The 27,516-nt window shown below is 41.2% G+C and overlaps 1 protein-coding gene across 29 annotated transcripts in view; it reads left to right on the top strand.

Annotated features, from left to right (window-relative positions):
- The window catches only part of ANK2 (ankyrin 2), a 290,860-nt gene that overhangs the window by 36,343 nt on the left and 227,001 nt on the right, over nt 1–27,516 (top strand). For all 29 annotated transcript variants that reach the window (XM_089691815.1, XM_089691824.1, XM_089691825.1 and 26 more), the window contains exons 2-3: nt 13,916–14,017; nt 26,410–26,508. In XM_089691815.1, coding sequence (XP_089547941.1) covers nt 13,916–14,017; nt 26,410–26,508 — 201 coding nt within the window. The remainder of the gene's footprint in view (nt 1–13,915; nt 14,018–26,409; nt 26,509–27,516) is intronic.

Here is a 27,516-nt window from a genome sequence, read left to right as displayed (position 1 = left end):
TTACATTTGTCTCCAGTCTGTTTTTGCTTAGACACTTGTTATGTAATGGTATCAATTCATTTTCATATAAAACAATACTAAACTACAAATGTCATTATTTTTATGCAGCAGATCTTGTCATTTTGAACATATTTTCACGGATCTGGACATATACAGATATCCTACTGAGGTTAAAGTGACACTAAACAACATCCTTATTCTCCAATAAGAATCCACACACCTCCACTACTTAATGGCTCTGTCATCTATTTTATTCAATAGTTTCTTACTGTGTTTTTCTGCCTCTTTGCAATGTCCTTTGTGAGCTCCTGAACTACTCCTTTTCCCTCTTAACTGCCTCCCACCCACCATATAAAGAAATGACGGGCGCAAGGCGGTTCTCTCGTTCTGGGAGGGTGTCATATGACGTCCTCCCACCCTACCCACGGCAGCGCGGCAATCGGTGGTACTCTGTGTCCCTCGGACACCAATCAACGGAAAGAGCCGAAGACTTCAGGCTCTGTCATGTGATCAGCTGTGTTCACGGTTATCGGCATTTCTCTCCTAACGAGCTGTCACGCTGACAGCTTGTGAGGAGAGGGGAGCTGGTAATCGGCATTCCTCAGAGGGGACATCTACACTGATCATCAGGGCACTGAAGATCAGTGTGCCTTGATGATCAGTGTAGCCCCGTCAGTGCCAGCTGTGAGTGTCCATTAATGCCACCTGCCAGTGCCCATCAGTGCCACATCTATGCCACATATCAGTGCCTACCAGTGCATATCAATGCCACATATCAGTGCCCATCTGAGCTACCTTTCATTGCCACCTATCAGTGCCAGTCAGTGCCACCTATCAATGCCAGTCAGTGCTGTCAATCAGTGCCACCTATCAGTGCCATTCAGTGCCGCCTATCAGGGCGCATCAGTGCCCATCAGTGCTGCCTATCGGTGCCACCTAACAGGGTCAGTCAGTGCCACCTAACAGTGCCAGTCAGTGCCGCCTATCAGTGCCACCTATCAGTGCCGCCTATCAGTGCCATATATGAGTGCTGCCTTTCAGTGCCCATCGGTGATGCCTGTTAATACCCATTAGTGCCACCTACCAGTGCCTCCTCATCAGTGCTGCATATCAGTGCCCATCAGTGCAGCCTATCAGTGCCCATCACTGCAGCCTCATTAGCGCATATCAGTGAAGGAGAAAAATCACTTATTTACAAAATTTTATAACAGAAACAATTTTTCAAAATTTCAGTGGTTTTTGGTTTGTTTAGCAAATAATAAAAACCCCATAGCTGATTAAATACCACCAAAAGAAAGCTCTATCTGTCTAAAAAAAATGATAAAAATTTCATATGGGTACAGTGTTGCATGACCGCACAATTGTCATTTAAAGTGTGACAGCGCTGAAAGTTGAAAATTGGCCTGGACAGGAAGGGGGTAGGCAAGTGGTTAAAATGATTGTTAACCCTCATCTCATAAAACAACCCATTGAGTTGAAAAATGAAATGAAAGGAAAAATATTTAGATATTAAACATTACAAATACCCTTTTCCTCTTTTTTTTTTTGTATAAATGATCACATTCCCTCTGTTCTCAGCTGCATAAGAGCTAGGGGATGAAAAACAGCACTGAACTTCCCAGTGAAAGGCTGTGCTTTGGGATTGGTGGTAGTGGTGGTGGGGGGGGGTGATATGTGTCCAGACAAGTCTGAACATTGGAGGAGAGCAAACTGAGTTCCCAGCACAGCACGAAAACTAACCACACTGTGCTCTCATGCCTAGTGTGGTCAATTTTTAAGAGGAAAGCAGAGGGACTGGCAGGAACACCAGGGATTTTACACAAAGGAAACAATACAAAGAGAACAGGATACATTTTCATACAATTACATGGTACATATGAGGAATATGAAATGTTGGGTTTACATTTTCTTTAACATTAGTTGTGGTCATGTGCACTGCTCTATGAACTCTACATTTACAATAGTCCATAGTCCCTCTCGGAAGTGAATAAGAGAGAGTGACTAAGTTCCAGTATACAGAGGAATAATGGGGAACCAACATAGCCACCCCTAACAAGAAATCGAATCACAGCAGCACAAAAAAGTAACTTGGTGGTTGAGAGCGATAGATGGTAATTTTCTGAGTTAAAGTGATTCTAAAGGTTTATTTTTTTTAGGAAAAATAACAAACATGTCTATACTTACCTGCTGTGTGCAGTGGTTTTGCACAGAGCAGCCCGGATCCTCCTCTTCTCAGGTCCCCTGCTGGCGCTCCTGGCCCCTCCCTCCTGTCGGGTGCCCCCACAGCAAGCAGCTTGCTATGGGGGTACCTGCTGCTTCGCGTGTCCATTCACACACGGAGCTGCATCTCGGCCCCACCCCCTCTTCTCAGCTCACTGGCTGTGATTGACAACAGTATGAGTCAATGGCTCCTGCTTCTATCTCAGCCAATGAGGAGAGGGAGTCCTGGGCTAGCTGAGACTCATGTGCATATCACTGGATCGAGAAGGGGCTTAGGTGAGTATTTGGGGGGCTGGGGGGGATGCTGCATACAGAAGGTTTTTTTTTTCATGCATAGAATAGGTAAACAATCTTGAGCCTTTACAACCACTTTAAGAATACATACTTGCGTAGATTATTATAAACCAGAGTTTAGTGTCACTTTAAAGCTATTGTTGGGTTTAAATTGCCTAGAACCCATTATTAGCTTCACATGATTAAATACAGAGTGATGGTTACCCTTCAGTGCTATTATATAAAATAACATCACATTATTTTTTATATCTGCTCTGTAGATACATGGAATACTAATATTATATATAAAATACTGCAGAAAGCTTATTACTGTAGTTTTACACTCAAAACCTTACAAGACCTTATTAACTGTTGAAACAAATTTGCAAAACGTTTACGAACAAGTGGCTTAGAAGCATGTCTTGTGCTCTTTGGCTATCAATTCCCAGTTAATCCATATTTGTCAATAGTATTTGTAATACCTATTTTGTTTAATAACAGGCTTTACATATCAAACGTGCACAAAAAGAATACTTCAGCTTTTCCTGGTGATGGTGGCTGGGTTGAATGACTACTCTCTGCTGTGTTTTCTGTCTCTTCCAACATTCCACTCTCAGTTGTACAGGTCTAATTAACCACTTACCCTTCAGAGAATTTACCCACCTTGCTGACCAGGCCATTTTTTTGTGTTACGGCACTGCATTATTTTAACTGACAGTTGTGCGTTCATGCAACGCCGCACCCAAATTAAATGTATGTCCTTTTTTCCCCACAAATAAAGCTTTCTTTCAGTGGTATTTGATCGCCTGTGCGGTTTTATTTTTTTGCGCTATGAATAAAAAAAGACCGACAATTTTGAGAAAAAAAACAATATTTTTTACTTTTTGCTATTAAACATGTACAGTAAAAAAAATGTAAACAAAAATGTTGTCATAAATGTAGGCCAAAATGTATTCTGCTACATGTCTTTGCTAAAAAAAAATCCAATTTTGGTTTACGTGAAAGTTATAGCATTTACAAATACAGTGATCAGTGCTAATAAAAAGCACTGACACTGTATTAATGGCATTGGGCATGAAGAAGTTAACATCTGGGGCGATCAAAGGGTTAACCGTGTGCTGTTTCACTATAGGGACTGTGTGTGCTTCACTGTAAGCACACTGCTTTGTATGGCTCTGCTATGTGTGCCACCCTGTAGCGGTATTTCCACTATAGGGCGGCGCGGAACCGGTTAAAAATGGCTGTTTAAAGTATATAAAAAGCCATACTGTTTTCATTTTGGATAGCATAGGAAATGGTTAAAATCTGTGCAAGTGTTTTTTTTGTCATTGGTATCCTTGCACTTCCTGTCCGGACACAACATGAAGTAAGAAGAAATTCTTCTTAAGTCAATCTCCTCTTAGACAGTTGTCATCAGAAAAAGTGTCCCAGTTGGAAGACTTTTGGGGTTCATTCACACCCGATGTGGTGGGAGTGCTTTGGGTGGCTATTCCAGCTCAGTCCCACTGCACAACAAGGCAAAATTCCTTATCTCCTGTGTGCCCGATTCACATCATTGCATTGTGGTGGTGTGCGGGCAATGTATGGAAAAAAGTATTGCAGACAGTACTGTTTCCAGAGCAGATCAGTTCAATCTACTGCCTATCACTCTGTGGTGGCCAATTGAACTTAATGAATTTTCTGTGTGACATTTCAATAAAGTTTGTTTACAAAAATAGTTAACAGTGTCAGGGTCGACCCACGGCACACCAGCTGCTGCGTTGTAATGCAGCGGCTGGCGTGAATTTCCTCTTCCTTTTGTTCTCTTGACAAGTCATTATTTTTAATTTTCCCTTACTTTTAGTCCTGGGGACAATGGTCAGCAGAACAGATAAAAAAGAGTGTATCCCCAGGCCGGACAGCAATACAAACCTGACAGTAGTTCACCTTCTATGCTCTTTCAATGTATGGCTTTTATCACTTTATGTGTAGTGACTGGCATTTTTTTTTCACTTGGTCAAAGACAGCCACCACAAGGACATATAGAAAACAATTATTTTCCATGTGTCTTGTTCACACTGCAATGCTATCTTCAGGTGGGTTGCGGTGAAGACATGCTGCAATTTTCTGCAACACACCAGAGCTCACCTGAAATCACCATCTGTTCTCTCATAGGAATAAATACAATGTCACTGTGATATTTCAATAAATTATAAAAAGAAAAAAAGAGATAAACAGTACTTTGTGTTGTAAAACTGTAAGGCACCTCCTTCTTCCACTGGCGCAGAACGCACACTAGCCTGTACTCTAAAACAGTTCAGAAAGTAGTACTATTGATGTACAATACTGTGTTAGTGTTGTCTTACACAAGATTAAAGTGTTACTAAACCCACAACAGTAAAATCAGTCTGTATATGCAGTAAAGCATGCTTGTTATACTCACTGTGGAACCTAATGGGTTAATCCTCTGCATTGTGTAAAAAGGTCATTTGATCCTGTCTTCTCTGCCCCTCCTCTTGTTTAAATGTCCACCTGACAAGACAGACTGAACCTGTAGCCATTCAGTCTGGCGTGTACTACTAGAGAGGTTTTTTTTTCTTGGGAGAGTGCATGTGATCAGCACAGGGCCAATCAGCACTGTTCAGACAGAGGTCAGGGTTCCTGCATCCTCCTAGAGAAGGAAGAAAACTCCTCCTACAAGCTTTAACCAGTGTTCTGCTGAACACTGATAGAAGTCACAAGACTGCTGTAAATGCTGTTGAGAAAAAGTATTTAGTAGTTTATACAGTCAGGTCCATAAATATTGGGACATCGACACAATTCTAACATTTTTGGCTCTAAACACCACAATGGATTTGAAATGAAACGAACAAGATGTGCTTTAATTGCAGACTGTCAGCTTTAATTTGAGGGTATTTACATCCAAATCAGGTGAATGGTGTAGGAATTACAACAGTTTGCATATGTGCCTCCCACTTGTTAAGGGACCAAAAGTAATGGGACAATTGGCTTCTCAGCTGTTCCATGGCCAGGTGTGTGTTATTCCCTCATTATCCCAATTACAATGAGCAGATAAAAGGTCCAGAGTTCATTTCAAGTGTGCTATTTGCATTGTGAATCTGTTGCTGCTCTCGAGATGAGATCCAAAGAGCTGTCACTATCAGTGAAGCAAGCCATTATTAGGCTAAAAAACAAAACAAACCCATTAGAGAGATAGCAAAAACATTAGGCGTGGCCAAAACAACTGTTTGGAACATTCTTAAAAAGAAGGAAAGCACCGGTGAGCTCAGCAACACCCAAAGACCCGGAAGACCACGGAAAACAACTGTGGTGGATGACTGAAGAATTCTTTCCCTGGTGAAGAAAACACCCTTCACAACAGTTGGCCAGATCAAGAACACTCTCCAGGAGGTAGGTGTATGTGTGTCAAAGTCAACAGTCAAGAGAAGACTTCACCAGAGTGAATACAGAGGGTTCACCACAAGATGTAAACCATTGGTGAGCCTCAAAAACAGGAAGGCCAGATTAGAGTTTGCCAAACGACATCTAAAAAAGCCTTCACAGTTCTGGAACAACATCCTATGGACAGATGAGACCGAGATCAACTTGTACCAGAGTGATGGGAAGAGAAGAGTATGGAGAATGAAAGGAACTGCTCATGATCCTAAGCATACCACCTCATCAGTGAAGCATGGTGGTGGTAGTGTCATGGCGTGGGCATGTATGGCTGCCAATGGAACTGGTTCTCTTGTATTTATTGATGATGTGACTGCTGACAAAAGCAGCAGGATGAATTCTGAAGTGTTTCGGGCAATATTATCTGCTCATATTCAGCCAAATGCTTCAGAACTCATTGGACGCCGCTTCACAGTGCAGATGGACAATGACCCAAAGCATACTGCAAAAGCAACCAAAGAGTTTAAGGGAAAGAAGTGGAATGTTATGCAATGGCCAAGTCAATCACCTGACCTGAATCCGATTGAGCATGCATTTCACTTGCTGAAGACAAAACTGAAGGGAAAATGCCCCAAGAACAAGCAGGAACTGAAGACAGTTGCAGTAGAGGCCTGGCAAAGCATCACCAGGGATGAAACCCAGCGTCTGGTGATGTCTATGCGTTCCAGACTTCAGGCTGTAATTGACTGCAAAGGATTTGCAACCAAGTATTAAAAAGTGAAAGTTTGATTTATGATTATTATTCTGTCCCATTACTTTTGGTCCCTTAAGAAGTGGGAGGCACATATGCAAACTGTTGTAATTCCCACACCGTTCACCTGATTTGGATGTAAATACCCTCAAATTAAAGCTGACACTCTGCAGTTAAAGCACATCTTGTTTGTTTCATTTCAAATCCATTCTGGTGGTGTATAGAGCCAAATATGTTAGAATTGTGTCGATGTCCCAATATTTATGGACCTGACTGTATTTACTAAAATAATTGCATTTCCATGTTCTTTGTACTGTGGGAGACCGGATACAGTGAATGCAGGGTCCTGGGTTTAGTAACACTTTAATATCAGAGACACTCAGATCTTTGCTATTATGCAAAAAGAGATCCAGCTATGGCAACAGTAGGCTAAAATAGTAAAAAGGTTCATTTCCTGCAGCTAGTGGCCCTTACAATGACTGTTGGTACTTAGATAACAGAGCTTGCTTTATAAATATAGTCATATGTTTAAAAATGCATTTAGTTTGCTAATATTCTTCGCAAACTTTAATTATATCCTTAAAGAAGGAAAACATCTAAACGATCACTGGAACTGTGATTGAGTTGAGTTACATCAGCATCTATAAGAGATTCTCATTAATTGCACGAGTGAATGACGAGATTTATTAGAAGAAAACTTTGCTTGATTAGGTTTCATTGTACATTGACATTGTGGCAGTACTTTTAGATCTGCATTGGTTAAGCTGCAGCATGTCATCGAGTGCAGATAGAATATAATTGTGGGTGTGATGCAGCATTTAGCCTCACTGCAGTCACTGTTCAGCTAAGATGTGCTTTATCCGCTTACACGATTGGCTGAACATCAGGGGGGACTGGTGACACATCACTGCGGATTACTTGATTGTTGTTCAGTGCTTCTTCTCCTGACCTTAACTTAACTTGCCTCTCGTATTTAACTTTAGTACATAGTGCTAGTCCCTTGAACCTTCAGTGGATTTTCCTAGATTCTGTGTATTCTTTGAGCATGACAGTGGCAGGTTTAACTCAGTTTAGTGCATTGCCTAAAATGTTGTAAACCCTTACATATGCTCAGTTAAGTGACTGGCCTCAGGTGATACACAGAGGTATAACAAATCCTCCAAGATAAGTTGTACATGTGTATCTGCAGCCATCTGTCCTCTACATCCATTCAAAGGGCACAGTTTACACAGGATCTATCAACATCAAGAGCAGGGGGCAGGGAGCTGAAGTTAGACTTCAAGAGGAGAGCTCTGATTGTTGATTGGAGGGAAAGGACACACCCCCACTTCACACAGCACACAGGAACACAGCTGAGCATGTCAATCACAGGTTATGCCTTCCCCTGTCACCATTTTTTTCTTGGTGTCAGAAACACTTGTCAGAAGTGACTCATGCTGATTGAAGAGGAACCAGACAGCAGAGAGAAAAGACACTTAGTGCTCTTAATTGAGACAAGTACACACTATATAGCAGGGGTCTCCAAACTATGGCTCTCCAGCTGTTGAAGTACTACAAGTCCCATTATGCCTCTGCTGCTGGGAGTCTTGCCTGTGGCTGTCAGAGTCTTGCAAGGCCTCATGGGACTTGCAGTTCCTCAACACCTGGAGGGCCATAGTTTGGAGACCCCTGCGGGATATGCTTTGTTCTTTTTTTCATAGCAGAGGTTTACAGCCACTTTATTGAATGCAATTAGAACTAGAACTAGTCTGTAGCTGCTTCTATCAATGTGAAGGCTTATTCCATTACTAGTTGCTGCCTGTCTCCCTTTCTTAGTGTTTAATATGGAAATCAGGTCATTCAAGATAAAAGCTGATGGTAAAATGATGAATATTTTATTTGCATTATTAAAACACTGTGCAAGCAAAATGAAAAGAGGTTTTCAGTCTAAAAGCAAAACATTTCAGAAAAAATAGCGTTATTGTTCTTCTTTATGGGTGGCAATCTATAAGGATCTGGTCAGTTGGGTGTTTGGGGACACTACGGTTTTCTTAATTGATGGATCAGCATTTTGTAGACTGGTGCTTTCCATACCATGCCCGTGTGCCAAGCCACATATACAGCTATGCTGGTCTGATGTTTACATCTGATTCTGAACTGATGTCTGCTTTAAAACGTATCTTGATTTTCAGCATGCATAATGGCTCATCTGACCTTATCCAAGGCCGTCTTGCCAAGAGCAGATTCAAAGAATTTTTCCACTAGTTGCACAATTCTAAAATATAGATGAGATACAAGTTGTTTTCAGTAACACTTTGCTACATCAGATTGCAAACGTCTGGGGAAAAGGGACTGATATAATTGGTCCTACGTAACATGGGGTTAATAATAACCTTGATATACATGAAGGGGTACTTCACATGATCGTAAGGCTTACAAGTGAAATACACTGAACAGGATTTAATCGCATGCAATTTATAAAAAAGCTAAAAATTGCAATTTTTATATTAACCAGTTGCGGACCATGCACTTTACATAAATGTCGATAGTGCGGGCCTGCTGAGCTGGATCAAGTACATGTACATGATCCAGCATTTACGGGTAAAGAGTGCACATGCACCTTCTGCCCCGGCTGTGCTGTCATTCGCTACAGCACAAGCCGATCAGCGGATCCCGGACAATTATTTATGACAGGACCCACTGATTGGCAGAGAAAATGATATAAGAGGGCTCTGTGTTGGTAAACAACACAGAGCTATCTACAGACAGTTGTGATTTGCCTTTTTATTTGTTTACAGGGAGTAAAAACCGGCACATTGCTTAGTAAAACCACCACACAGTTAACACAATAAGCAATATTAGGCACACAGTTAATCCTTTGATTTCCCGGAAATGTTAACCCCCTCCCAGCCAGTGTCATTAGTACAGTGACTGTATATATTATTAGCACTGATCACTGTATTAGTGTCACTGGAGATATCAGTGGCAGCTAGTCAGTTCCTGCAAAGTGTCAGTGTCAGATTCCCACTATAAGTCACTGATTACTTACTAGTATGAAAAAAAATGCAGTATACACAGTGTCCCTTAGTTTGAAGATATTATAACTTTCACGCAAACCAGTTACTATACTCTTATTGGGGTTTTTTTTGTACCAAACACATGTAGCAGAATACATTTTGGCCTAATTTTATGAAGAAATCAGATTTTTAAAAATTTTTTATTGGTTATAGTTTATAGCAGAAAGTACAAAATATTGTTTTGTTTTTTTTCCACAATTTTCAGTCTTTGTTCCTTTATATAATAAAAATAAAAAAATACAGTTGTGACCACCAAAAGAAAGCTTTATTTGTGTGAAAAAAATGATATAAATTTAATATGGGTACAGTGTGGCATGCGTGACTGCGCAATTGCCAGTTAAAGTAACGCAGTGCCGAATAGCAAAAAATGGCCTGGTCAGGAAGGGGGTAAAATCTTCCAGAGCTTAAGTGGTTAATAATGCTAATGTTCTAGCATATTTCCAATGTATGATTCTTGAAGGCTTTGATGGTTATTGTAAAATATACTGGTCAGTATGTAAACATATTGTAAATGCAATTCCTAAGTGGCATTCTTTTTTCATTTTAGAGTGGTGAGGGGTAACCCCTGTTAGGTTTTAATGGTTCTGTCTCTACCAGTGAGAGTCACCCTCTTTAGCCATGGTTACCATTGTCACTAGGGGGTTGAAAGTCAGAGAAGATCAAAATATACATTGTCACTGGAACAGAAATAGATGGGAAATCTTTCAGACTGTTCCTGTGATCTCCCTTTCCTTCCTATTGTGTCTCAAGACAGGGAGTGAAGGAAAGTCTCCCAATGGGACATGGCAATGGTATTAGTTCAAAGTGACACAACCCCCCTCCCCCTCCCCACAAGATACCTATCATTACACAAATGCACCATTATATCTCAGTATTTCCATTCAGATAACTAGCACAATAAGGAGTGACAAGGGGACAGAGAATCCTTTATTATAATCCAGCAAGACCCTTCAGAACTATTATATTACTAGCAGCTAGAGATAATGAGCTACAACTAAAATAGTGTTGAAAACACCAAAGGCTTAAATAAAACATTTTGTATTAATGACAAGTATCTCTTGCATGGCTAATGTTGAACTGGTAAGGGAATCGTTCAGCAGCAAAATTTAGGATTGAGGCAAAATTTAGAATAGCAAAATGTTCCTTCAATAAGGCCACCCTGGAATCAGCTTACACGATTCCATGTAAGCTCGAAAGAGCAGGGCCCTTGAATCCCTCGTGTTTTGTTTTGTCACTGTATTGTCTCATGTTCTGTCCCCCACTATATGTACAGCGCTGAGCAAACCTTTTAGCGCTATATAAATACTGTATAATAATAATAATAATTTAGGTTGTATTGGAGGAAAAGCTTTTCTGTCTTATATTGACAGATTTTTTAGTGGTTTTGGTCAATGAGGTGATGTCTCGCACATCTGACGGTCCTGTCCGAAACGAATCCCCTTCTGGTCTAGAACATTTGGCCTAATTTAAAAACACTATTTCTCACTACTTTTCATGAGACCACTGGAGAACATTTCTGCATCATACTCATCCAAGATTTGCTGTCCCCCAACAGACAGTGGACTCTTCTTTTTCCTGCCCTAAACAAACTATGGTCAAGGCTTGGAAGAAGCATTCTCCAAGGCTCACAGCCCTAATTCCTTAAGGCTTGGGGACCCTGGCTTTACTATTCCCTCTCTTCCCTGAATCCCTCTAGCTTTAGATACTTATAGTTCTTTACTTCACACCTGGTCAAGAGTCCCTGGGTAGGGTGGGGGCTTGTCCCTTTTTTCCACATCCATTTCCTCCTTTCCTCTTTTTTTGTACTTTCATATATCTTCCTTTCCTCCTACCCCCTCCCCCATTTCTTTCTTTTCCTGTCCTTCCCCCCCCTTGCTTCCTCTCTTAAGTTGTCCCCTTTTTTACTCTTTGTAGCAACTTGACCAAGTTTTCCCAATGTTTGAGAGGTCTGTAATCCCCTAAATAGGTCCTGAACAACCGTCTGTTAATTTTCTCTACTGGGTAAACCATGCCTTTATGCCGTTTTATGTTACATATTTAATAGTTACATAAATAACCTGATTGAAAAAAGTCCATCCAGTTCAAAACACACCCTCATATACACTATTTTACACCCAAGCTATATTCCACTTTTATTGAGGCAAGATTTAAAAAATTTGGGTAAAATCTGACAATAAGGGTATCCATATTTGTCAGGTCTGGGTGAAAAAAAACTTAAAAAGGATTAAACAAACATTTACCACATTAGGCCTCCTAATGAGTAATTTCCAAATTTGAAGCTTCTTTTGCTGATTCTTTGATTAAGAAAAAAACCAACAAGTCTTTAGTAGCGTCACACCATTGAGCAGGTGGGTTTGACTTAGTTTGTAGACTTAGTATTTCTGGTATTTTGTTTGGAAGTCATCGGTATTCAGTCGAAGAAGAAGGCAGATCCCCAAACAGGTGGGTGTTGTCACAAGTCAGAGCCCTCATGCTGGCAGCAATCCAGTCCAGTTCTGGAGATAGAAACTTTGCGCCTTCATTATCAGAGGATTTGTCAGTCTTCCTTTTTTCTTTGAATCCCCACATTGATCAGCAGGGACTTGGCATACTGCTGGAGATTGCACTGTTGTAGAGGGTGTCAAGGGGCATCTTCAGTTAAACTTCCATTCATCTGTCCTTTCTTCTGGGTCAAATTCAAAGAATGGTTCACAATCTTAGATGGTTGAGTCTTCATCCATCACAAAGAGTCCTGTCAAGTCATGTTTATTCACTGCCTCTGTGTGGGCAATACTGTAGTTAAACCTTAATTGGAAAATCAATAAAAATTGTTGAAACAGAAAGAAAGAAATAAAGAATTTCCGCCATAGAAATGAAAGTAGAATTCAGTGCTAGAACTAAGCCTAAAACATCTCCCTCCCCCATTCTAATTATTATACTAACTACTGTGCAAAAGGAACATGCATGTACGTACCTATTCTCACAGCGTTCATGTGATCCCCCCCAGCAGCCAGCTTCAGGGGAGAGAAGGCCTACTATAGGATATCTGTTGTTAGCTGTCCCTCATCTTGAAGCTGGTCACTGGTAGCTGATCATGTGACTGGAAAAGAGCTCCCTGAGAAAAGGTGAGTATAAGCATACTCTTAGATTGTAAGCTCCAAAGAGCAGGGCCCTCCTAACCCTCTTGTATTGAACTGTATCGTTGCTGTATTGTCTTCCTTTATATTGTAAAGCGCTGAGCAAACTGTTGGCACTATATACATCTTGTATAATAATAATATAATAATAATCTTCCTTCTACAAAGTAGTTAGTTTAGGAGTTAGAAGGGGGATGGGAGCAGTTTTAAGCTAGTTTAGTTCTAGTCCGGACTAACAACTTTAATTTGAAAACAAGGTGCAAGACTTCTGGTGGTTTTAAAATCTACCAATGTCTGAAAAAGCATAAACAAAGTTAAAAAAAAAATTTTTTTTCCACTGAACTTTGCTGAACATTCACTTTGATGACATTTTCTTTTATATTTATAAGTAAACCCAAAAATGATGGTCAAAGTGAAGTAAAATTTGTGATATCGTCTGATTTCATGTGAGTTTTATAGATAGGGTCCTGCAATTCTTATTTTATTTATAACCCTAGGTTCACATCTGTGCGGGTAGTGCAGCTGCAGATCCGCAGGAAAATCCATGCAGCCGCACCACCTGAGAAATGCGGACCCACAGGCGGAAAACGCAACTGTACTGGGAACCGAGGTTCTCGTGCGGGCTGCATTTTCCAAAGAAGTGCAGGGACTTCTTCCCTGCGTGTTACGGGCAGGGGAGTCCATTCAAATGAATTGGCTCTCGTGCCCGTTCAAACCATGGCCCGCACGGCTGCATATATGTGAACTGGGGGTAAATGTTAAAGCAACTGTCAAATATTCATTGATGTGCTTCCAGTTAAGTTTGATCTACCTTGGATCAAACTTAATTGGATCCAGCTTGGAACATTGTAAATATGCATATCGCATATCTCATATCTGATGGGCTTGCAAATGTGTAACAGGTTGTGTAGGCAGCATAGAATAATTGTGTGTTGTAATTTTAAGTGAAGGTCCACTATAATCATCATCAAGCTGGTGGATAATGGATGAAAGAAAAAAGCAAGATGTGGCACAAAAAAAAACTAAATTTGGGAAAACACCTAAAACCAGATAATTGTGTGTAGATGTAGTTGAAATTGCATTGAACTCCTTGATTGAGTGTGTATGTATCTTTTTTCTTACAGTCGGACAGCAATACCAGCTTCTTGAAAGCTGCTCGATCGGGCAATGTTGATAAGGTACTGGAATACCTAAAAGGAGGAGTAGACATCAACACCTGCAATCAGGTATAGTAAATGACTTTACTTCTTCAGCTAAAAAGGATTCTGTCACTAGCCAGTCTACCCGATTATGTTAATGCTGTAAGCCACATTTTCCTTGTAAGCCACATTTTCATTGGAATGCATTCTTATTTGAATGCAGGGTATGCCAGGTTCAGTAAATCTGACCAGGTATTGGATAATGGCCACTTTCTCAGGAGAAAAATATCCCAGACCAGGGGCGGACTGACCATTTGGAAACTTGGGCACTGCCCGAGGGCCCAGGGTCAGTAGGGGTCCCCATGAGATGCCCCTGGTACCTTTTTATAGTTTTTTTTAAGTTTGGGCAAGGACACAGGGGCCCCATGATCCCCTATTGCCCGGGGGCCCCATGAGTTGTCAGTCCGCCCCTGTCCCAGACTGAGCCAGGAAGACTGGCAGGTGACAGATTCCCCTTACATATATGAAATAGATGCATGCTAGTGATGCAGAGTAATGGAGCATATTAACACTTAGCAGCCAATCACAAATCAGCTTTTACTAGTTTTACTGCCTGAGAAGACTTTAGCGGAACAGTGTGCACAAAAAATGTACTTTTGATTGTTTACAATATCTTATTGTGAAGGCATTTGAATTTTAGGTTTATTGGTATTAGGGGTTTGACTATGAGCAACCTGTTTTGAGATTAATATATGAGCTACCATTGCTGACTGCCTGCAGAAAAAGCTGGGTTCCTGGCTGTTTTTTTGACCCACTAGTTGTAATATTTTTGAGGACCCTGATCAGTTATGCAGATCTGGAAAATTTGAAAAAAGTTAGAGCCATTTTTCTACATATTTGTTGTAGATCAGACATTTAAAATGTTGAAGCAAGCAGATAAACATGACAGCTAGACAGCCAGCATTTTCAGAAGGAGAGCTCAGCAACGATACCTCCATGTTTCTCTAAAGATAGGCACTTTTTAGGATAGAGTAAATGAATGAAGTAAACCAATTTTAACCATATTTCATAGACCGTATCAGGTTAAAATAACAGACCTACTAAAAGCTGAAAAAAAATGATTTATGGTTTTTATTTTCATTTGCATTGCTATATATTAGGCAGCATGTGTATGTATTCCAAATGATGCAGGTAAATATGGTTCAGTGCAGCCAGTCACAAATCACTTGATCTTACAACATCAAACAGAAGCCTGGACCCTAAGTTACAACACTGCATATCGTTTTGGAATTTTCTGCTGGTCACATTTGTTTTAGCAAATTAAATCAATGCTCTATCATAGTCCTTTGCAATGTTAGCAAGTACAGTTAGTACTGTATTTTATGAATGCTTGAAATTAGCATCAAAATTTACAGCATAGTAAAATATATGATGTGAAACTTTCACAGTGAAAGAGTCCTTCTTGTTGTGTTGCTGTGTACTTTAAAGAGAGTTTTCTATTTTCCGCCAAATTGGAATAACATCAACGTAAAATTTGTTACAGGTTACCATTATCCTCACTTAAAAATATTGTAACATTGCTGCTTTTTATATGGTTATAAATCATTCATAGCTTTCCCCTTCAATGTAATGTTAAAGCAGAAATCTGGGAATATTTTTTTTTTGCCCGTGCCAGTACTGCACAAGTCAAATGCCCGTTTATTTCCAGGGCAGAGGACACTGAAGATATACTCACCTGACCCGCCAATCCTCACCACACAAGACCGATCCTTTTGGCTCCTCACACTATCCCCCCCCCCCCGCGCGTGCATGCGCGGTCCAGTGGTCTTGAAAATGGGCTGTACCTGACATCAGCATGCTCACTGCATGCTCCACAGATAGGAACAGTCCACCACTGGACCGTGGAGTTCTGCTTTAAGGAGGGGGCAGGGGAGTTATGTTTACCAGAATTAACCCTGTCTGCATACCTCCTAACTTTACAACATGAAAACCAGGGACACTTCAGGGAGATAGTGACCTGCCATGGAAATAAGTGGGTGTGGTTCAATTACAGAAGCTGGGAGGGGACAGTCTTTCTCAGTGCCAGAGGTGTAAAATAAATGGTGCACCTTTGGGCACCCCATGGGGAGTAGTAAAATTATGGCAATCAGTGGGTGTGGCCAAACTGCTAACAGTGGGAGGGGTTTAAGGGAGATAGTTAATAAAAAGCCCCAAACTGTAAGTAGACAGAGAGCTAACACACAAGAAGAACTTCATTACCCTTTGCCGCCATCTCCCCTTGGACCTTTGAGAGGATGTAAATACCGGGAGGCAGAGGCAGGCATTCATATTATGTGACCACTGTGGTTGGCTGTCATAGAGGTCACATGATCAGAAGGTCCCAATCGCATATACGGTATGTATTGGGAGCTGCCCATGACATCTTACTGTGCTGTGAGCATACATGTGGTCCCTCGGTGTTAAAGCCCACCCATCCATGTGCGTGTACAGCGAGTAAGATCAGGTTAAAATAGTCAAGAATTGCTTAGAAACCAGCAACTGTTGAGAGGTGTGCAATGCATAGAGTGCAAGGGTCATGAGTACATACACACAGAGTGCTGCAGTCATTGCTGGATTCAGCCAGGGCTTTTTTTCTCTCAGAGAATAGGTGCAGGAACCCCCCTCTCCCGAGTCTCCTCTTGTCTCTGTCCCTACCCACCACCAAGCACTGTCCCTTGGTTCCATCTCCTACCCACCTCCGAGCACTGTCCCTTAGTTCCACCCCCTACACACCTCCCAGTGCCACCCCGTTTTGAGAATTTAGAACCAAGTATCATTTTGTGGTGCTAAGTAATTTGTGAGTCATAACAAGAAAAGCAGTAAGATAGATTGTCCTGAAGCCCACAACAATAGACATCATCCCAGAGCAACAATAGATCCCGCTGCAACAATATATCCCCCACAACAATAGACTCCCCTAGCAACAATGGACCCCACAACAAAATATCACCTGGCCACAATAGATCCACCCCAGCAAACTCTAGCAGCAACAGCAGGTCTCCCTGCAGCCAGTATCAATAGACCTCTCTTCCTCAACAGTAGATCCATCCCAGCAACATTTGAACCCCCCAGCAACATAAGACCCCCAGCAACAATAGATTCCCACCAGCAACAATAGACCCCCATGCAAAAATAGATCCCATGCAGCCAGCATCAATAGACCCTCCAACACACCCCAGCACCCCTTGCCATTACATACGTTTAGTGCTGGAGGTGCTGGAACTGCATTCCCCCACATTCCTTCTGAAAAAAGCCCTGGATTTATCTATACATAACGCAGAGTGCAGGTGTTTGGGGTGTATAATTTGCAGTATAATGCAAAGAGTTCAAGGTTCAGGAATATGTAGCACACAGATGGTGCAGTCGTTGTCAGGTTTAGGAGTACATGACACACAGGGAGCAGGGTTCAAGAGTATGTAACACACAGAATCCAGAGGCCAGGAGTGTGTAATGCATAGTAGGGGTCAGAAGTAAAAAACAAGAAGAGTGGAAGAGTCATGGGTGCGTAGCATACAGTGTAGAGGTCAGGAGAGTGCAAAATTCCCCCTGCATAGACACGTTACCCCACTTTACCCTGTCAGCAAAAATTCCACTCCCTCCCCTCCAAAAATAATTCAGTTCTAATCTCCACCACAGAATTAATCCTACTACATCCCCACAAACCCCCTTCTTTCAGCACAAATCATCTTCCCATTCTCCCACCCACCACTAATCCTTTTCCCTTCCCAACACAAATCATCCCCCCCAGCCCAAATCCCTCTTTAAGTAAAAATTCTCTTTGTCCCTAAATCACCTCCACTGGCACAAAACCCCTTTCTCCCATTCCCCCCATCCCAGAACAAACCCCCTCCTGCCAGCACAAAATATCTCTCCCCCTTCTAATGCACCTCCACTCTCCTCTAGCACAAATCCTTCTTCCACCTCCCACACCTCCCCTCCCAGCACAACCCCCTTCCCTAACCCAACAAAAATCCTCCCTCCCCACCAATTCTACCCTCCAAATCCCCACTCAGCACAAATCTTACCCTTCTTCCAAATTCATAGCAAAAGTTCTTTCTCCTCTTCCAGCACAACACCACCCACCCAAATATGCCTTCTAGCACAAATGCCCTCCCAGCATGAATCCTCTTCCACCACCAAAGTCCTCTGCCAGCACACCCCCCCTCCCCATCATGTATAAATCCCCACAGCACAAACCCCCATTCCACCAATGCCCCCCTGAAATCCTGGGTCTTGTGAAATGCAGAATGGTTGGGAGGTATGCTGTCTGTACTGTGATCTCATTATTATCCATAAACAAAAGGTACGCACGCATGTCTGTCAAGACTTGTGTGGTACATTTTACTGTCCCTCAGTCTGTCCCTTAAGGTGGTAGTAAAGTTTTTAAAAAAAGGTCCCCCGCTGCAGGTTTAAGCCATAATGTGATAGTATGCACTGCATGCTAGCACATTATGTCAGACTTACCTTTAGAATGGATCCCTCCAGCAGCACCCTGTCACCACTGACAGGGATTCTATAGTCACCCAGACTTCTCCTGGGTTCGTGGGTTTCAGCTGTTGGATTGGCTGAGCCGCGATGATGTCACTCCCACGCATATGTGCGGGAGCGCCGGGCATGGCATAGAGCTCTGAAGGAACAGCCTGGGTATGTCGTTCCTTCACAACGCATGTGCCGCTGACATCACTGGCTGATGCCTGCTGAAATATCTCCTAGACAGTGCATGTTTAGGAGATATTCATTTTTCATATAGGTAAACTTTATTATAAGCTTACCTGTAGGTAAAAATGGCACCAAAGAGTTTACTACCACTTTAATTGTACTCTGAAATTGTTCAGAATAGCTTGCTAGCTGCTAATAGAATCCAGTGTATAAACCTGATCCAATGAAACTACTAGAAAGGTAAGAGATATTTGTTTTAATCATATTTAGGCATGCTGTGTGAATGGGAACACATAAATAAACATTTAGGTGTCCGTTTATGAACCAGCAGTAATAGATCGCTGCTCAGTTCTCCGGTATTCTCGGAGAACACAGTTCTGTGAATGTCGTTTATGAAGCATATATAGATCAGTTCTCCAAACGAAGGGAGAACGGTCTACAAACGCTGGAAAACGGCTCATTTTACTATAATCTCGCAAGATTACAATAAGAGATCAGTTTACTAAGCAGAGGTAAATTATCTCTTCTTAGTTTGCGGTCCCTCCGATTCTCCAGCTCTGAGCTGGAAATCTGGAGGGGGAACACAGATCTCCAGTGAAGGGCTGAACATGTTCTCCTGAGTGTTATAAACTGTGAATGACCAGAGAATAGCTGTGATCCTCTGAATCGCAGCTATTCTGTGTGTCATAAACGGACACCATAGTGAGGGTTTTCTCAAATTTGACTGCAAAAGTGGAAATACACTTTAAAAAGCACAGAAAGTGTTGCACAGTTCTTTAGAAGCATGTCTTTCACTAGGATTGTACTAAAAAGAGGTGAATAGGTGTCTTTACCTGAAAAACTAGCTTGTGTGACTTTACCGTTATACATTTAGAAAGTAAACTGCAGATTTAAAAAGACGTGAAGTGTTACCTTTGAACAATATTTTACGACTTAGAAGTCACATACGTCAGAATTTCAGTGTACTCTGCACACACATAGTAAAGGGCAAAATTTGCATTGCTTCTTTCCTTAGACCTTGACAGCTCTAAATACATTCAGGGGAAGAAATTTGACATGTGATAATCATGTACAGTAACTGCTGACAGTGCAATATTCGTATGCAATATTTCATATTTACCCAACCAAAAAAAAATGAAAGTGGTTGTAAATCTCATAAATAAAAAATGAACAAAGCATATCTTTCTATAGTGCATACTTGCCTCAATCAAAAGCACCTAGTGTGATTTCTGTCAGCTTTCTCCTTCCTTTGCTATCTGTCATTCACTGCTGATAGTTTTCCTTGACACCAGGTACTCCTGAGAGATGCCCCCCCACACATTGCAGTACACCAGGTGATTTGCAAGCAGCTGGTGATTGACAGCTGTGCATGTTTCCCTATGAGACTATGTAGAGGGGGGGGGTGTATATTCCCTATACTCAGGTCTCAGATTACATTCAGCTTCCTGCTCTATGCTGTGCAGTGTGTCACATAAGATCCCTGCCCCCTGCCTGCTGGAGTCAAGAAATTATGTCTATATTTTGTACCTTGAATGGCTGTAGGGAAGAGAGGGCTGCCACTCTTATTCTTGCTACTAAGTTGGTTACTACATAGGGCAGAAGCCCATTATAAATTCAGTCCAAGGGTGCCCATTTCTTTTTCCTCTTGGGGGTGAATCATTACTGCCTTCCACCATTTGGCTGGTGCTATTTTGACAGGCAAGATTGCAGAGGTTAATGGCATTTGGCACCATTTAGGTGTCCCTCTGGATGACCCTTATATTTGTGCTGTTGTATTCTTCCTTGCCTATGGCATTGTACTTTGCCTGCAAAAACTGGGGCACTTCTGCGTCTATGCAAAAGCAATCCCTGAACATGCTTCACCTCGCTTTGAGGGAGATGTGTGCATGTCCTGCCTCTTCCTCTATGCATTCAGGACACCAGCAATGAACATCTCCTGGTTCTGGATCCTAAAGGCACACTAATAGACATTAACAGCATTTACTCTCATTGATCCTGCGTTACAGCAACCTCCAGCTCTTTGCACTGAGGCATCTTTCTTCTCTGCACCACTGCTGTGGAGACCATGAGTACACCGTTGGGGATTTTTTATTCACACCCATTTCTTACTATAAGTGGAAATATAAGGGGTCACGTGCTCAATAGCTCCGGTTTAGCCTTTAGTTCTATTTGGGAATTGTAGTACATCGATGCAGGGCCCTGGTAACTTTTCCTCTGATGACTGCCGCCATTATGACTCTCTGCCTTCCTCTGATCATTCAGCTAGCTAGCCACAGCTGCCTCATTCTTTCTGTGTAGTAAGGAATTTTCTGCAATTAGAGATGTCAGAGTTCATGGGCAGAATTTCTTTCTTTATTTGAGGCCTTTGACTATAGGGGTCAATGCCATGCCCTCTCTACCTTTCTTCTAACTTCAGTCTTTGATTTTGCCTTTGAGGCAGACACAGTACCTGAATAGAAGGCATCTGCTAAAGAAGGATCTGAGGCATCTGATCAGAATGATACACCTTTTACCAAATTCTTTAAAAAGGAGACTATTGCTACACTGATTAAAGCGGTATATTTTTGTTTAGCACTGGAGCAAGCTGAGTCTGCTCGATCTATGGTGTCTAGTATACGGTCCCTTAATTTCTCCACTCCATCTTAGACCTTTTTGGTAACCAGTTGAACCTGTCCTAAATGGAGATTGGCCTCACCTGAAAAAGATGTTTTTTTCTCTCTAAACATTTTGCCTCTGACTTGTCTCCTTTCTTTTCATGATGGATGAATCTGCATTTGGCTGTCCAGTAATGTTTAAACCCAAGGGTCATTATCCCTGTACCAGGAGAACTCTTTCAAGGTTTTTTGTACTTGAAGGTCTCTGGATTGGATTTTTCTGGCTTTAATAGACATCTGGGATGCCTATATGCAATATTCTTATATTTCTTCCTCTTCAACACTATCTCTGTTTTGCGATGGGTGTTCAGAATTACTAGTTTGTCACCCTTTCCTCTTGATGGAGCACCCCTCCCCCCCTTTCCTCTGGGTTCTCACCAAGATGCTTGTCCCGGATTTGTCAGGGGATTCACATTGTGTGGTACCAGGACAATCTCCCTTTAAAGGATCAGTCCTCCCTGTCCCTGTCAGCCAACATCCAGCAGACAGTAAAGGTTCTGCAGAACGTAAATTCCTGTATTGATATCAATCAGCAGAAAAACCTCCACCCACCACTTATTAAAAAGGAGCTCTGGTCAGGTTTAGAAAAAAATAAAAGTCAACAGCTACAAATACTGTAGCTGTTAACTTTTAATATACAGAAACTTATCAGCCTAGGGATCCAGCACTGCCATCACATGGGCCGGTCTTTGGGTCGCCAGGGCCGCCATCTTGTTTGTGGGAAACCAACTGTGACTGGTGTTTTACAGCCATCTTTTCACTGTGCATGCACAAAGTGAAAAGCTTTTTCTGAATGGTCTCGCAGACTCCTGTAGCTGCTGACTTTTAACCTTGATAAACTTACCAGCGCTGCCTTCACAACTGGCCAGTTTTTCGCAGATTTTTGGGTTTCTGGGACTGCCATCTTGCTTGTGGAAAGCCGGCTGTGCCTTCCTGGTGTTTCACAGCCAGCTTCCCACTGTGCATGCACAAGGCAGATTGCCTTTTCTGAATAATTCCCGCAGTCTTCTGGAATATCTGACGTGTCCCAGGCGGTTGTGGGCGGAGAGGCTGAACTTCCGCTATGCTCATCTAGGCAAACCGAACTTAAGTGGGAGTCTGTCATAAATTGTACTGCTCCTTGCAAAAAAAAAACCTTTTACAATAGGGGAACCAGTGAAGTGACAAACCTCAGGTAATACACAGATGTGAAAATAATCCTCCTGCATAGGTTGTACCTGTTTATTTGCAGCCGTTTGTCCTTTACATCCTTGTAAATCTTAGAGGTGAAAAGGATTTTTCAGTCTACCAATCATTTATTATTTTTTTTCTAATCCCCTCCCCTGATTGTATTACATCCTGTCCTCAATTTTCCACTGATCGCCCAAATGCAATACATGTGCTATAATAATGTCCAGATTTTAAAGGTTATTGAAGTGAAGTTTTATCATGTAAGACCAGGATCACAGACATAGGACGCTTATGCCCATCTACATGTACAGTTGTGCTCAAACGTTTGCATACCCTGGCAGAAATCGTGAAGTTTCAACATTGGTATTGATAATATGACTGATCATGCCAAAAAAACTTTCTTTTAGTTAAGGATAGTGATCATATGGACATCTGTAATATCAATGATGTATGACAAAAAAAAAACACGTTTTAAAAAGCACAGCTAAATCCAACTTGTTTCAGGGGCTCCTAGGCTCCTCCTTTATCAGGTTTGCATAAAAGATATAAACTCTATATATAGTATATCTACTTATTTTATATATCTTTTATGTAGCCCCAATGACTCCTGAAGCTTCTGAACTGTGTTGGATCTGAATTAGGAACACTCCGTTGAAAATGCAGTCGGGGAGATTTACTAAAACTGACTGGAGCACTCAGAATCTCGTGTAGCTGCGCATGATAGCCAATCAGCTTCTAACTTCAGCTTGTTCAATTAAGCTTTGACAATAAAACCTGGAAGCTGATTGGGTTCTGTATAGAGCTGCACCACATTTTGCACCATGCAGTTTTAGTAAATAACCCGCAGTAAATCATTTTATACTGCTTACGATTGGTGTGACGCTTCATCTCTCTCTAGCGACTTGAGGCATGCAGTATAAAGCCATAACTGACTCATACTATTGTTTCAAAACAGTGACTGTACACTTTTGGAGCTACTGGATTGGCATTACAGCCAAGCAAATAGCATTTTAGGAGATGGTTAGGAGTGGCAGCCCACATTTTTATTTTATGATTTCAAACAAATGTCTAGATCAGGAAGTCAAGCATTGATGTTTTTTTAAGACTTGTCAGTTTGTACTTCAACTTTTTTGTTGCTCAGAGAGAAACATCATGTGGAATTTACTGCAGATGCTAAAAATATTCATTCATTAAGTGCTATTCTGAGCCTCTGGGGGCAGACGGAAGATCACTGAGTAATGACATTAATAGTACTTCCCGCTTCTTCTAAAACCTTCGGTGCTTTCAGTTGCATTAATTACCTTGTTTTAGGCATTTTTCTAATTGCTTGTTTAAGCACAGCCTCTCTGTATTTGCAGCGGTGGCAAAAATGTTTTATAGTATCATCAACAATTTCATAAATACATTTTACTTTGCTATAAAATCCATATTCATCCTAAATGTAGAATGAAAGGGATAATTCCTTTTGCTGATCCATTGTATTTTAATATACAATGGGCAATAGTTTAGAACCAGTCAATGAAGGTTTTTAGTGTGGAATATAGTAGTGATTAAGAGACACAGTCATATGTGGACCCTTGGATGTGGTGACTGCATTAGTTTCTTTTTTTCTTTTCTTTTCATCTGGTGAACCTGCCAGTAGCAAACTTTCTGTACTAGTGTGACAATTAATTTATTTATTTCAGGTACTTGAATAGCGCCGTCAATTTATGCAGCGCTTTACATAAATATATTGTATGTTCACATCAGTCCCTAACCCTCGAGGGGAGTACAATCTAAGGTCCCTAACTCGCATTCATACATACACATACTAGGGCCAATTTAGACAGGAGCCAATTAACCTACCAGCATTTCTTTGGAGTGTGGGAGGAAACCAGAGTACCCGGAAGAAACCCACGGAGGCACAGGGAGAACATGCAAACTCCAGGCAGGTGGTGCTGTGGTTGGGATGACAATGCTTACTCTCTGTATTGTATCCTTGGAGAAGCAGTGTGGTCACCTTAGGTCAAAGGGAGGGTGTCAGAACTACCGAGAACCCCCCCCCATTTCTCTGTAGTCAATAAAAAGATAGTTGAAAAGGCAGATAACCTTGTTTGAGATTTCTGTTCTGTGCAAAGGAAGTTACAAGAGCAGTGGCGTAGCATGGGTTGTCAGCACTCCGAACAAGGCAAGTAATTTGCACCCCCTGACCCGTGTTCTTTTAGCACTCCATTCCACTAGTACAGTATTAAACTCCCTATGATACATTTTAGGATTATTCATAAGTATATACAGTATGGGGTATTTGTAGTTTATTTAATAAATATACTATAGATTTATTATTTAATGAATATACTAAGAGAAGGATATATACTATGCTGGTGATCCTTACCTAAGAATGGGGGCCCAGGGACTGTTATGCCTGCTCTGCTGCTGAGTATGGTGCTTACAATGGTCAGCTTTTATTTATGTAAAAATTATTCCAAAATCCCAAAAGGAGAAATAGCTGTTGCTGTAACTGCTTGAAAAGTATGAGCTGGAGTTCAGTTTTAATTTGTTAGTTAAGTCCATCCAAATCTGCTAAATCTGCTCTAACACTATCCTTTCCCCAGACTGGCAATGCTGCTGTCCAGAGGTGTGTCTGTTGCTCCTCCAGTGGAATGGAAACATCTGAAAGGTCCATGCACACTAGGCAGCAAAGAAAATGCCAGAACTGCTGGCAGAAAAAAGCAGCATAAAAAAACACTCTTATGGAGCATATTGTACAAATGTTTAGGCGCATTTAGGTACGTTTGTGTTTATAAGTGTTTTTTCCCAAAATCATTAGAAAAAAGTTACAATTAAAAATGCTTGACATGCCTAAACACTGCATTTAGGTGCGTTTCCGTGCATTTAGGCAGGTCAAGTGTTTTTTATGCCCAAAATCTCCTCGTAAATACACAATTGCGATTTTTTTTTTCAACCTGTATACGCTACTCTACAAATATGCCTGCAAATGCCCAAATGCGCATGGACACATAGGCTAGCCTCTGCGTCTGAAAGAAAAAAATGTAAAACCCACGCATATCTACAGAAAGAAGACTTCAAGCACAGTTTGGTGATGAGACGCTCAGCCACAGTAAGACATTTGAATGGTGTAAATGTTTCAAAGATGGCCATATGTCCATCAGTGGCAGTCCTGGCCCTGGTGGTCCCCAGCCCACAGCAGGCATTCCTGTGAACATTTAGCGCGTGAAATGCCTGATCCTGGATAATTGCCGCATAACCTGTTCTGCAATTGCACAAGAGCCAAATCTTTCTGTAGGAATGGTGAACACAATGATGAAGTAAAGCAGGTTGTCCTAGGATGGTTTAGGCGTACTGATATACTGTATCTTTCTATGTCAAAGATTTCCAGGCATTAGTTAAATGCTGGAATAAGTCTATAAATGTAGCAGAGGAGTATGCCGTAAAATAAATGCAGTTTCCACTCCTTAACATTAGTTATTTTATTATATAAACTCATTTTATAAACGCCATTTTTTGGGGGGAGTTTGATACTGTTGTGTCAGTGATAAATTTCAAAAGCAACATTTTTTTTTTGTTAGTACCATAAATAACTATGTAGTTTGTGTATGTGATTATTGGTGATCCATTCTTTACTTAAACTGAAATTCTTTTATAATTATGCAAACTTTACATGCTGCTGTCTGTCATTTTTATGGTAATTATAATTCGTATTCTGGTTTGTGGCCACTAGAGGGCATATATGTTAGACAGTGTAATCAGAATGGTACAGTCACATTACGCATGATATATATACTATATATTTTAGCTTGACTCTTGGGCTATTGGATGGTTATATCACCTCGACTAAAATATGTAGCCAACTGTTTACATTTTAATAACCCATCTACTTTGCCCCTACTGAGCTGACTGTAAACAAAAACACATCTTTTTCTCAGCATTAACTAGATTGTGTTTTTTTCTTTGTTTCAGAATGGACTCAATGCTTTGCATCTTGCTGCCAAAGAAGGACATCTTTATCTTGTTAATGAATTGCTGGAAAGAGGTTCTTCAGTGGATTCTGCAACTAAGGTACAGATAAAAGTAAAAAAAATCTAAAACTTGAAAAAAGAAAAATTTATAGAAGAAGCAGTTTTTTATGTAAATATATTTTTTTAATGTAAATAGAATGGGACACTGATGGATGAGGGCTGAGGTGTGATGCAATGGGGTTGATTTACTAAAGGCAAATAGACTGTTCACTTTTCCAGTACAGTTGCATTCTGCAAGTGGCATTTCTCCAGATCTTAGTAAATGAGGTGACGCTTCACTTTGCAAAGAATACCCAATCACATGCAAGGAAAATTAAAAAAAACAGCATTTTTTCTTGTATATGATTGGATGATGGAAGTCAGCAGAGCTTCTCCTCATTTACTAAACTCTGGAGCAAATGCTCTTGCAGAGTGCAACTGCACTTTGCAGAGCGCACAGTCTATTTTCCTTTAGTATATCAACCCCAATATATTTTATTTGTAGGTGTATCTCTAGGCGTTGCATTTACTTGTGTTAAAGCAGTTGACAGTGCTGGTTATTCAAAAGCCATAAATCTTTTTGTTTACACACAAATGGATGTACAGCTCCTGCTTTACTTCCATGCCTGCTTGAGTGTCTCATAGACCTCAGCACTACAGTCACTTCTCTCCACGTCTCTCTCTCCTCCCAGCCTTTCACATAACAGAGCCTGTGGTTTCATTTGATTTAAAGCTTAATTTCAGGTATGGATTTCATTGTATAGTTACATTGGTTCTACCTGTGGGACTGGTGTGGAAACTGAGAATCACTGTAGTAGTCGCCACTACTACAGTGATCGTTGCTGTCTTCCGAGGACTGTGCTGAGCAGCAGCTCTGATGCTTAGTAACTAAAGGAGGTTGCTTGCTTGGCGTGGGCATTTTTCATAGAATGCCTTGCATTTTTCTCAATGAATGGAAGGCATTTTTGATTCAGCAGTGGGGATTGTGCCCTGCCCCCATCCTTTCCCTCCTTATTGGCTCACCAACTGTGATTGACAACAGCGGGAGCCAATGGACTCTCGCTGCTGT

Source organism: Staurois parvus, unplaced genomic scaffold (genome assembly GCF_062004578.1).
Source record: "Staurois parvus isolate SC_StPar_1 unplaced genomic scaffold, SC_StPar_1.0 ptg000572l, whole genome shotgun sequence".
In the NCBI taxonomy this organism is placed as follows: domain Eukaryota; kingdom Metazoa; phylum Chordata; class Amphibia; order Anura; family Ranidae; genus Staurois; species Staurois parvus.
The sequence above is the reverse complement of the archived record's forward strand: the minus strand, read 5'-3'. Positions and strand labels throughout refer to the sequence as shown.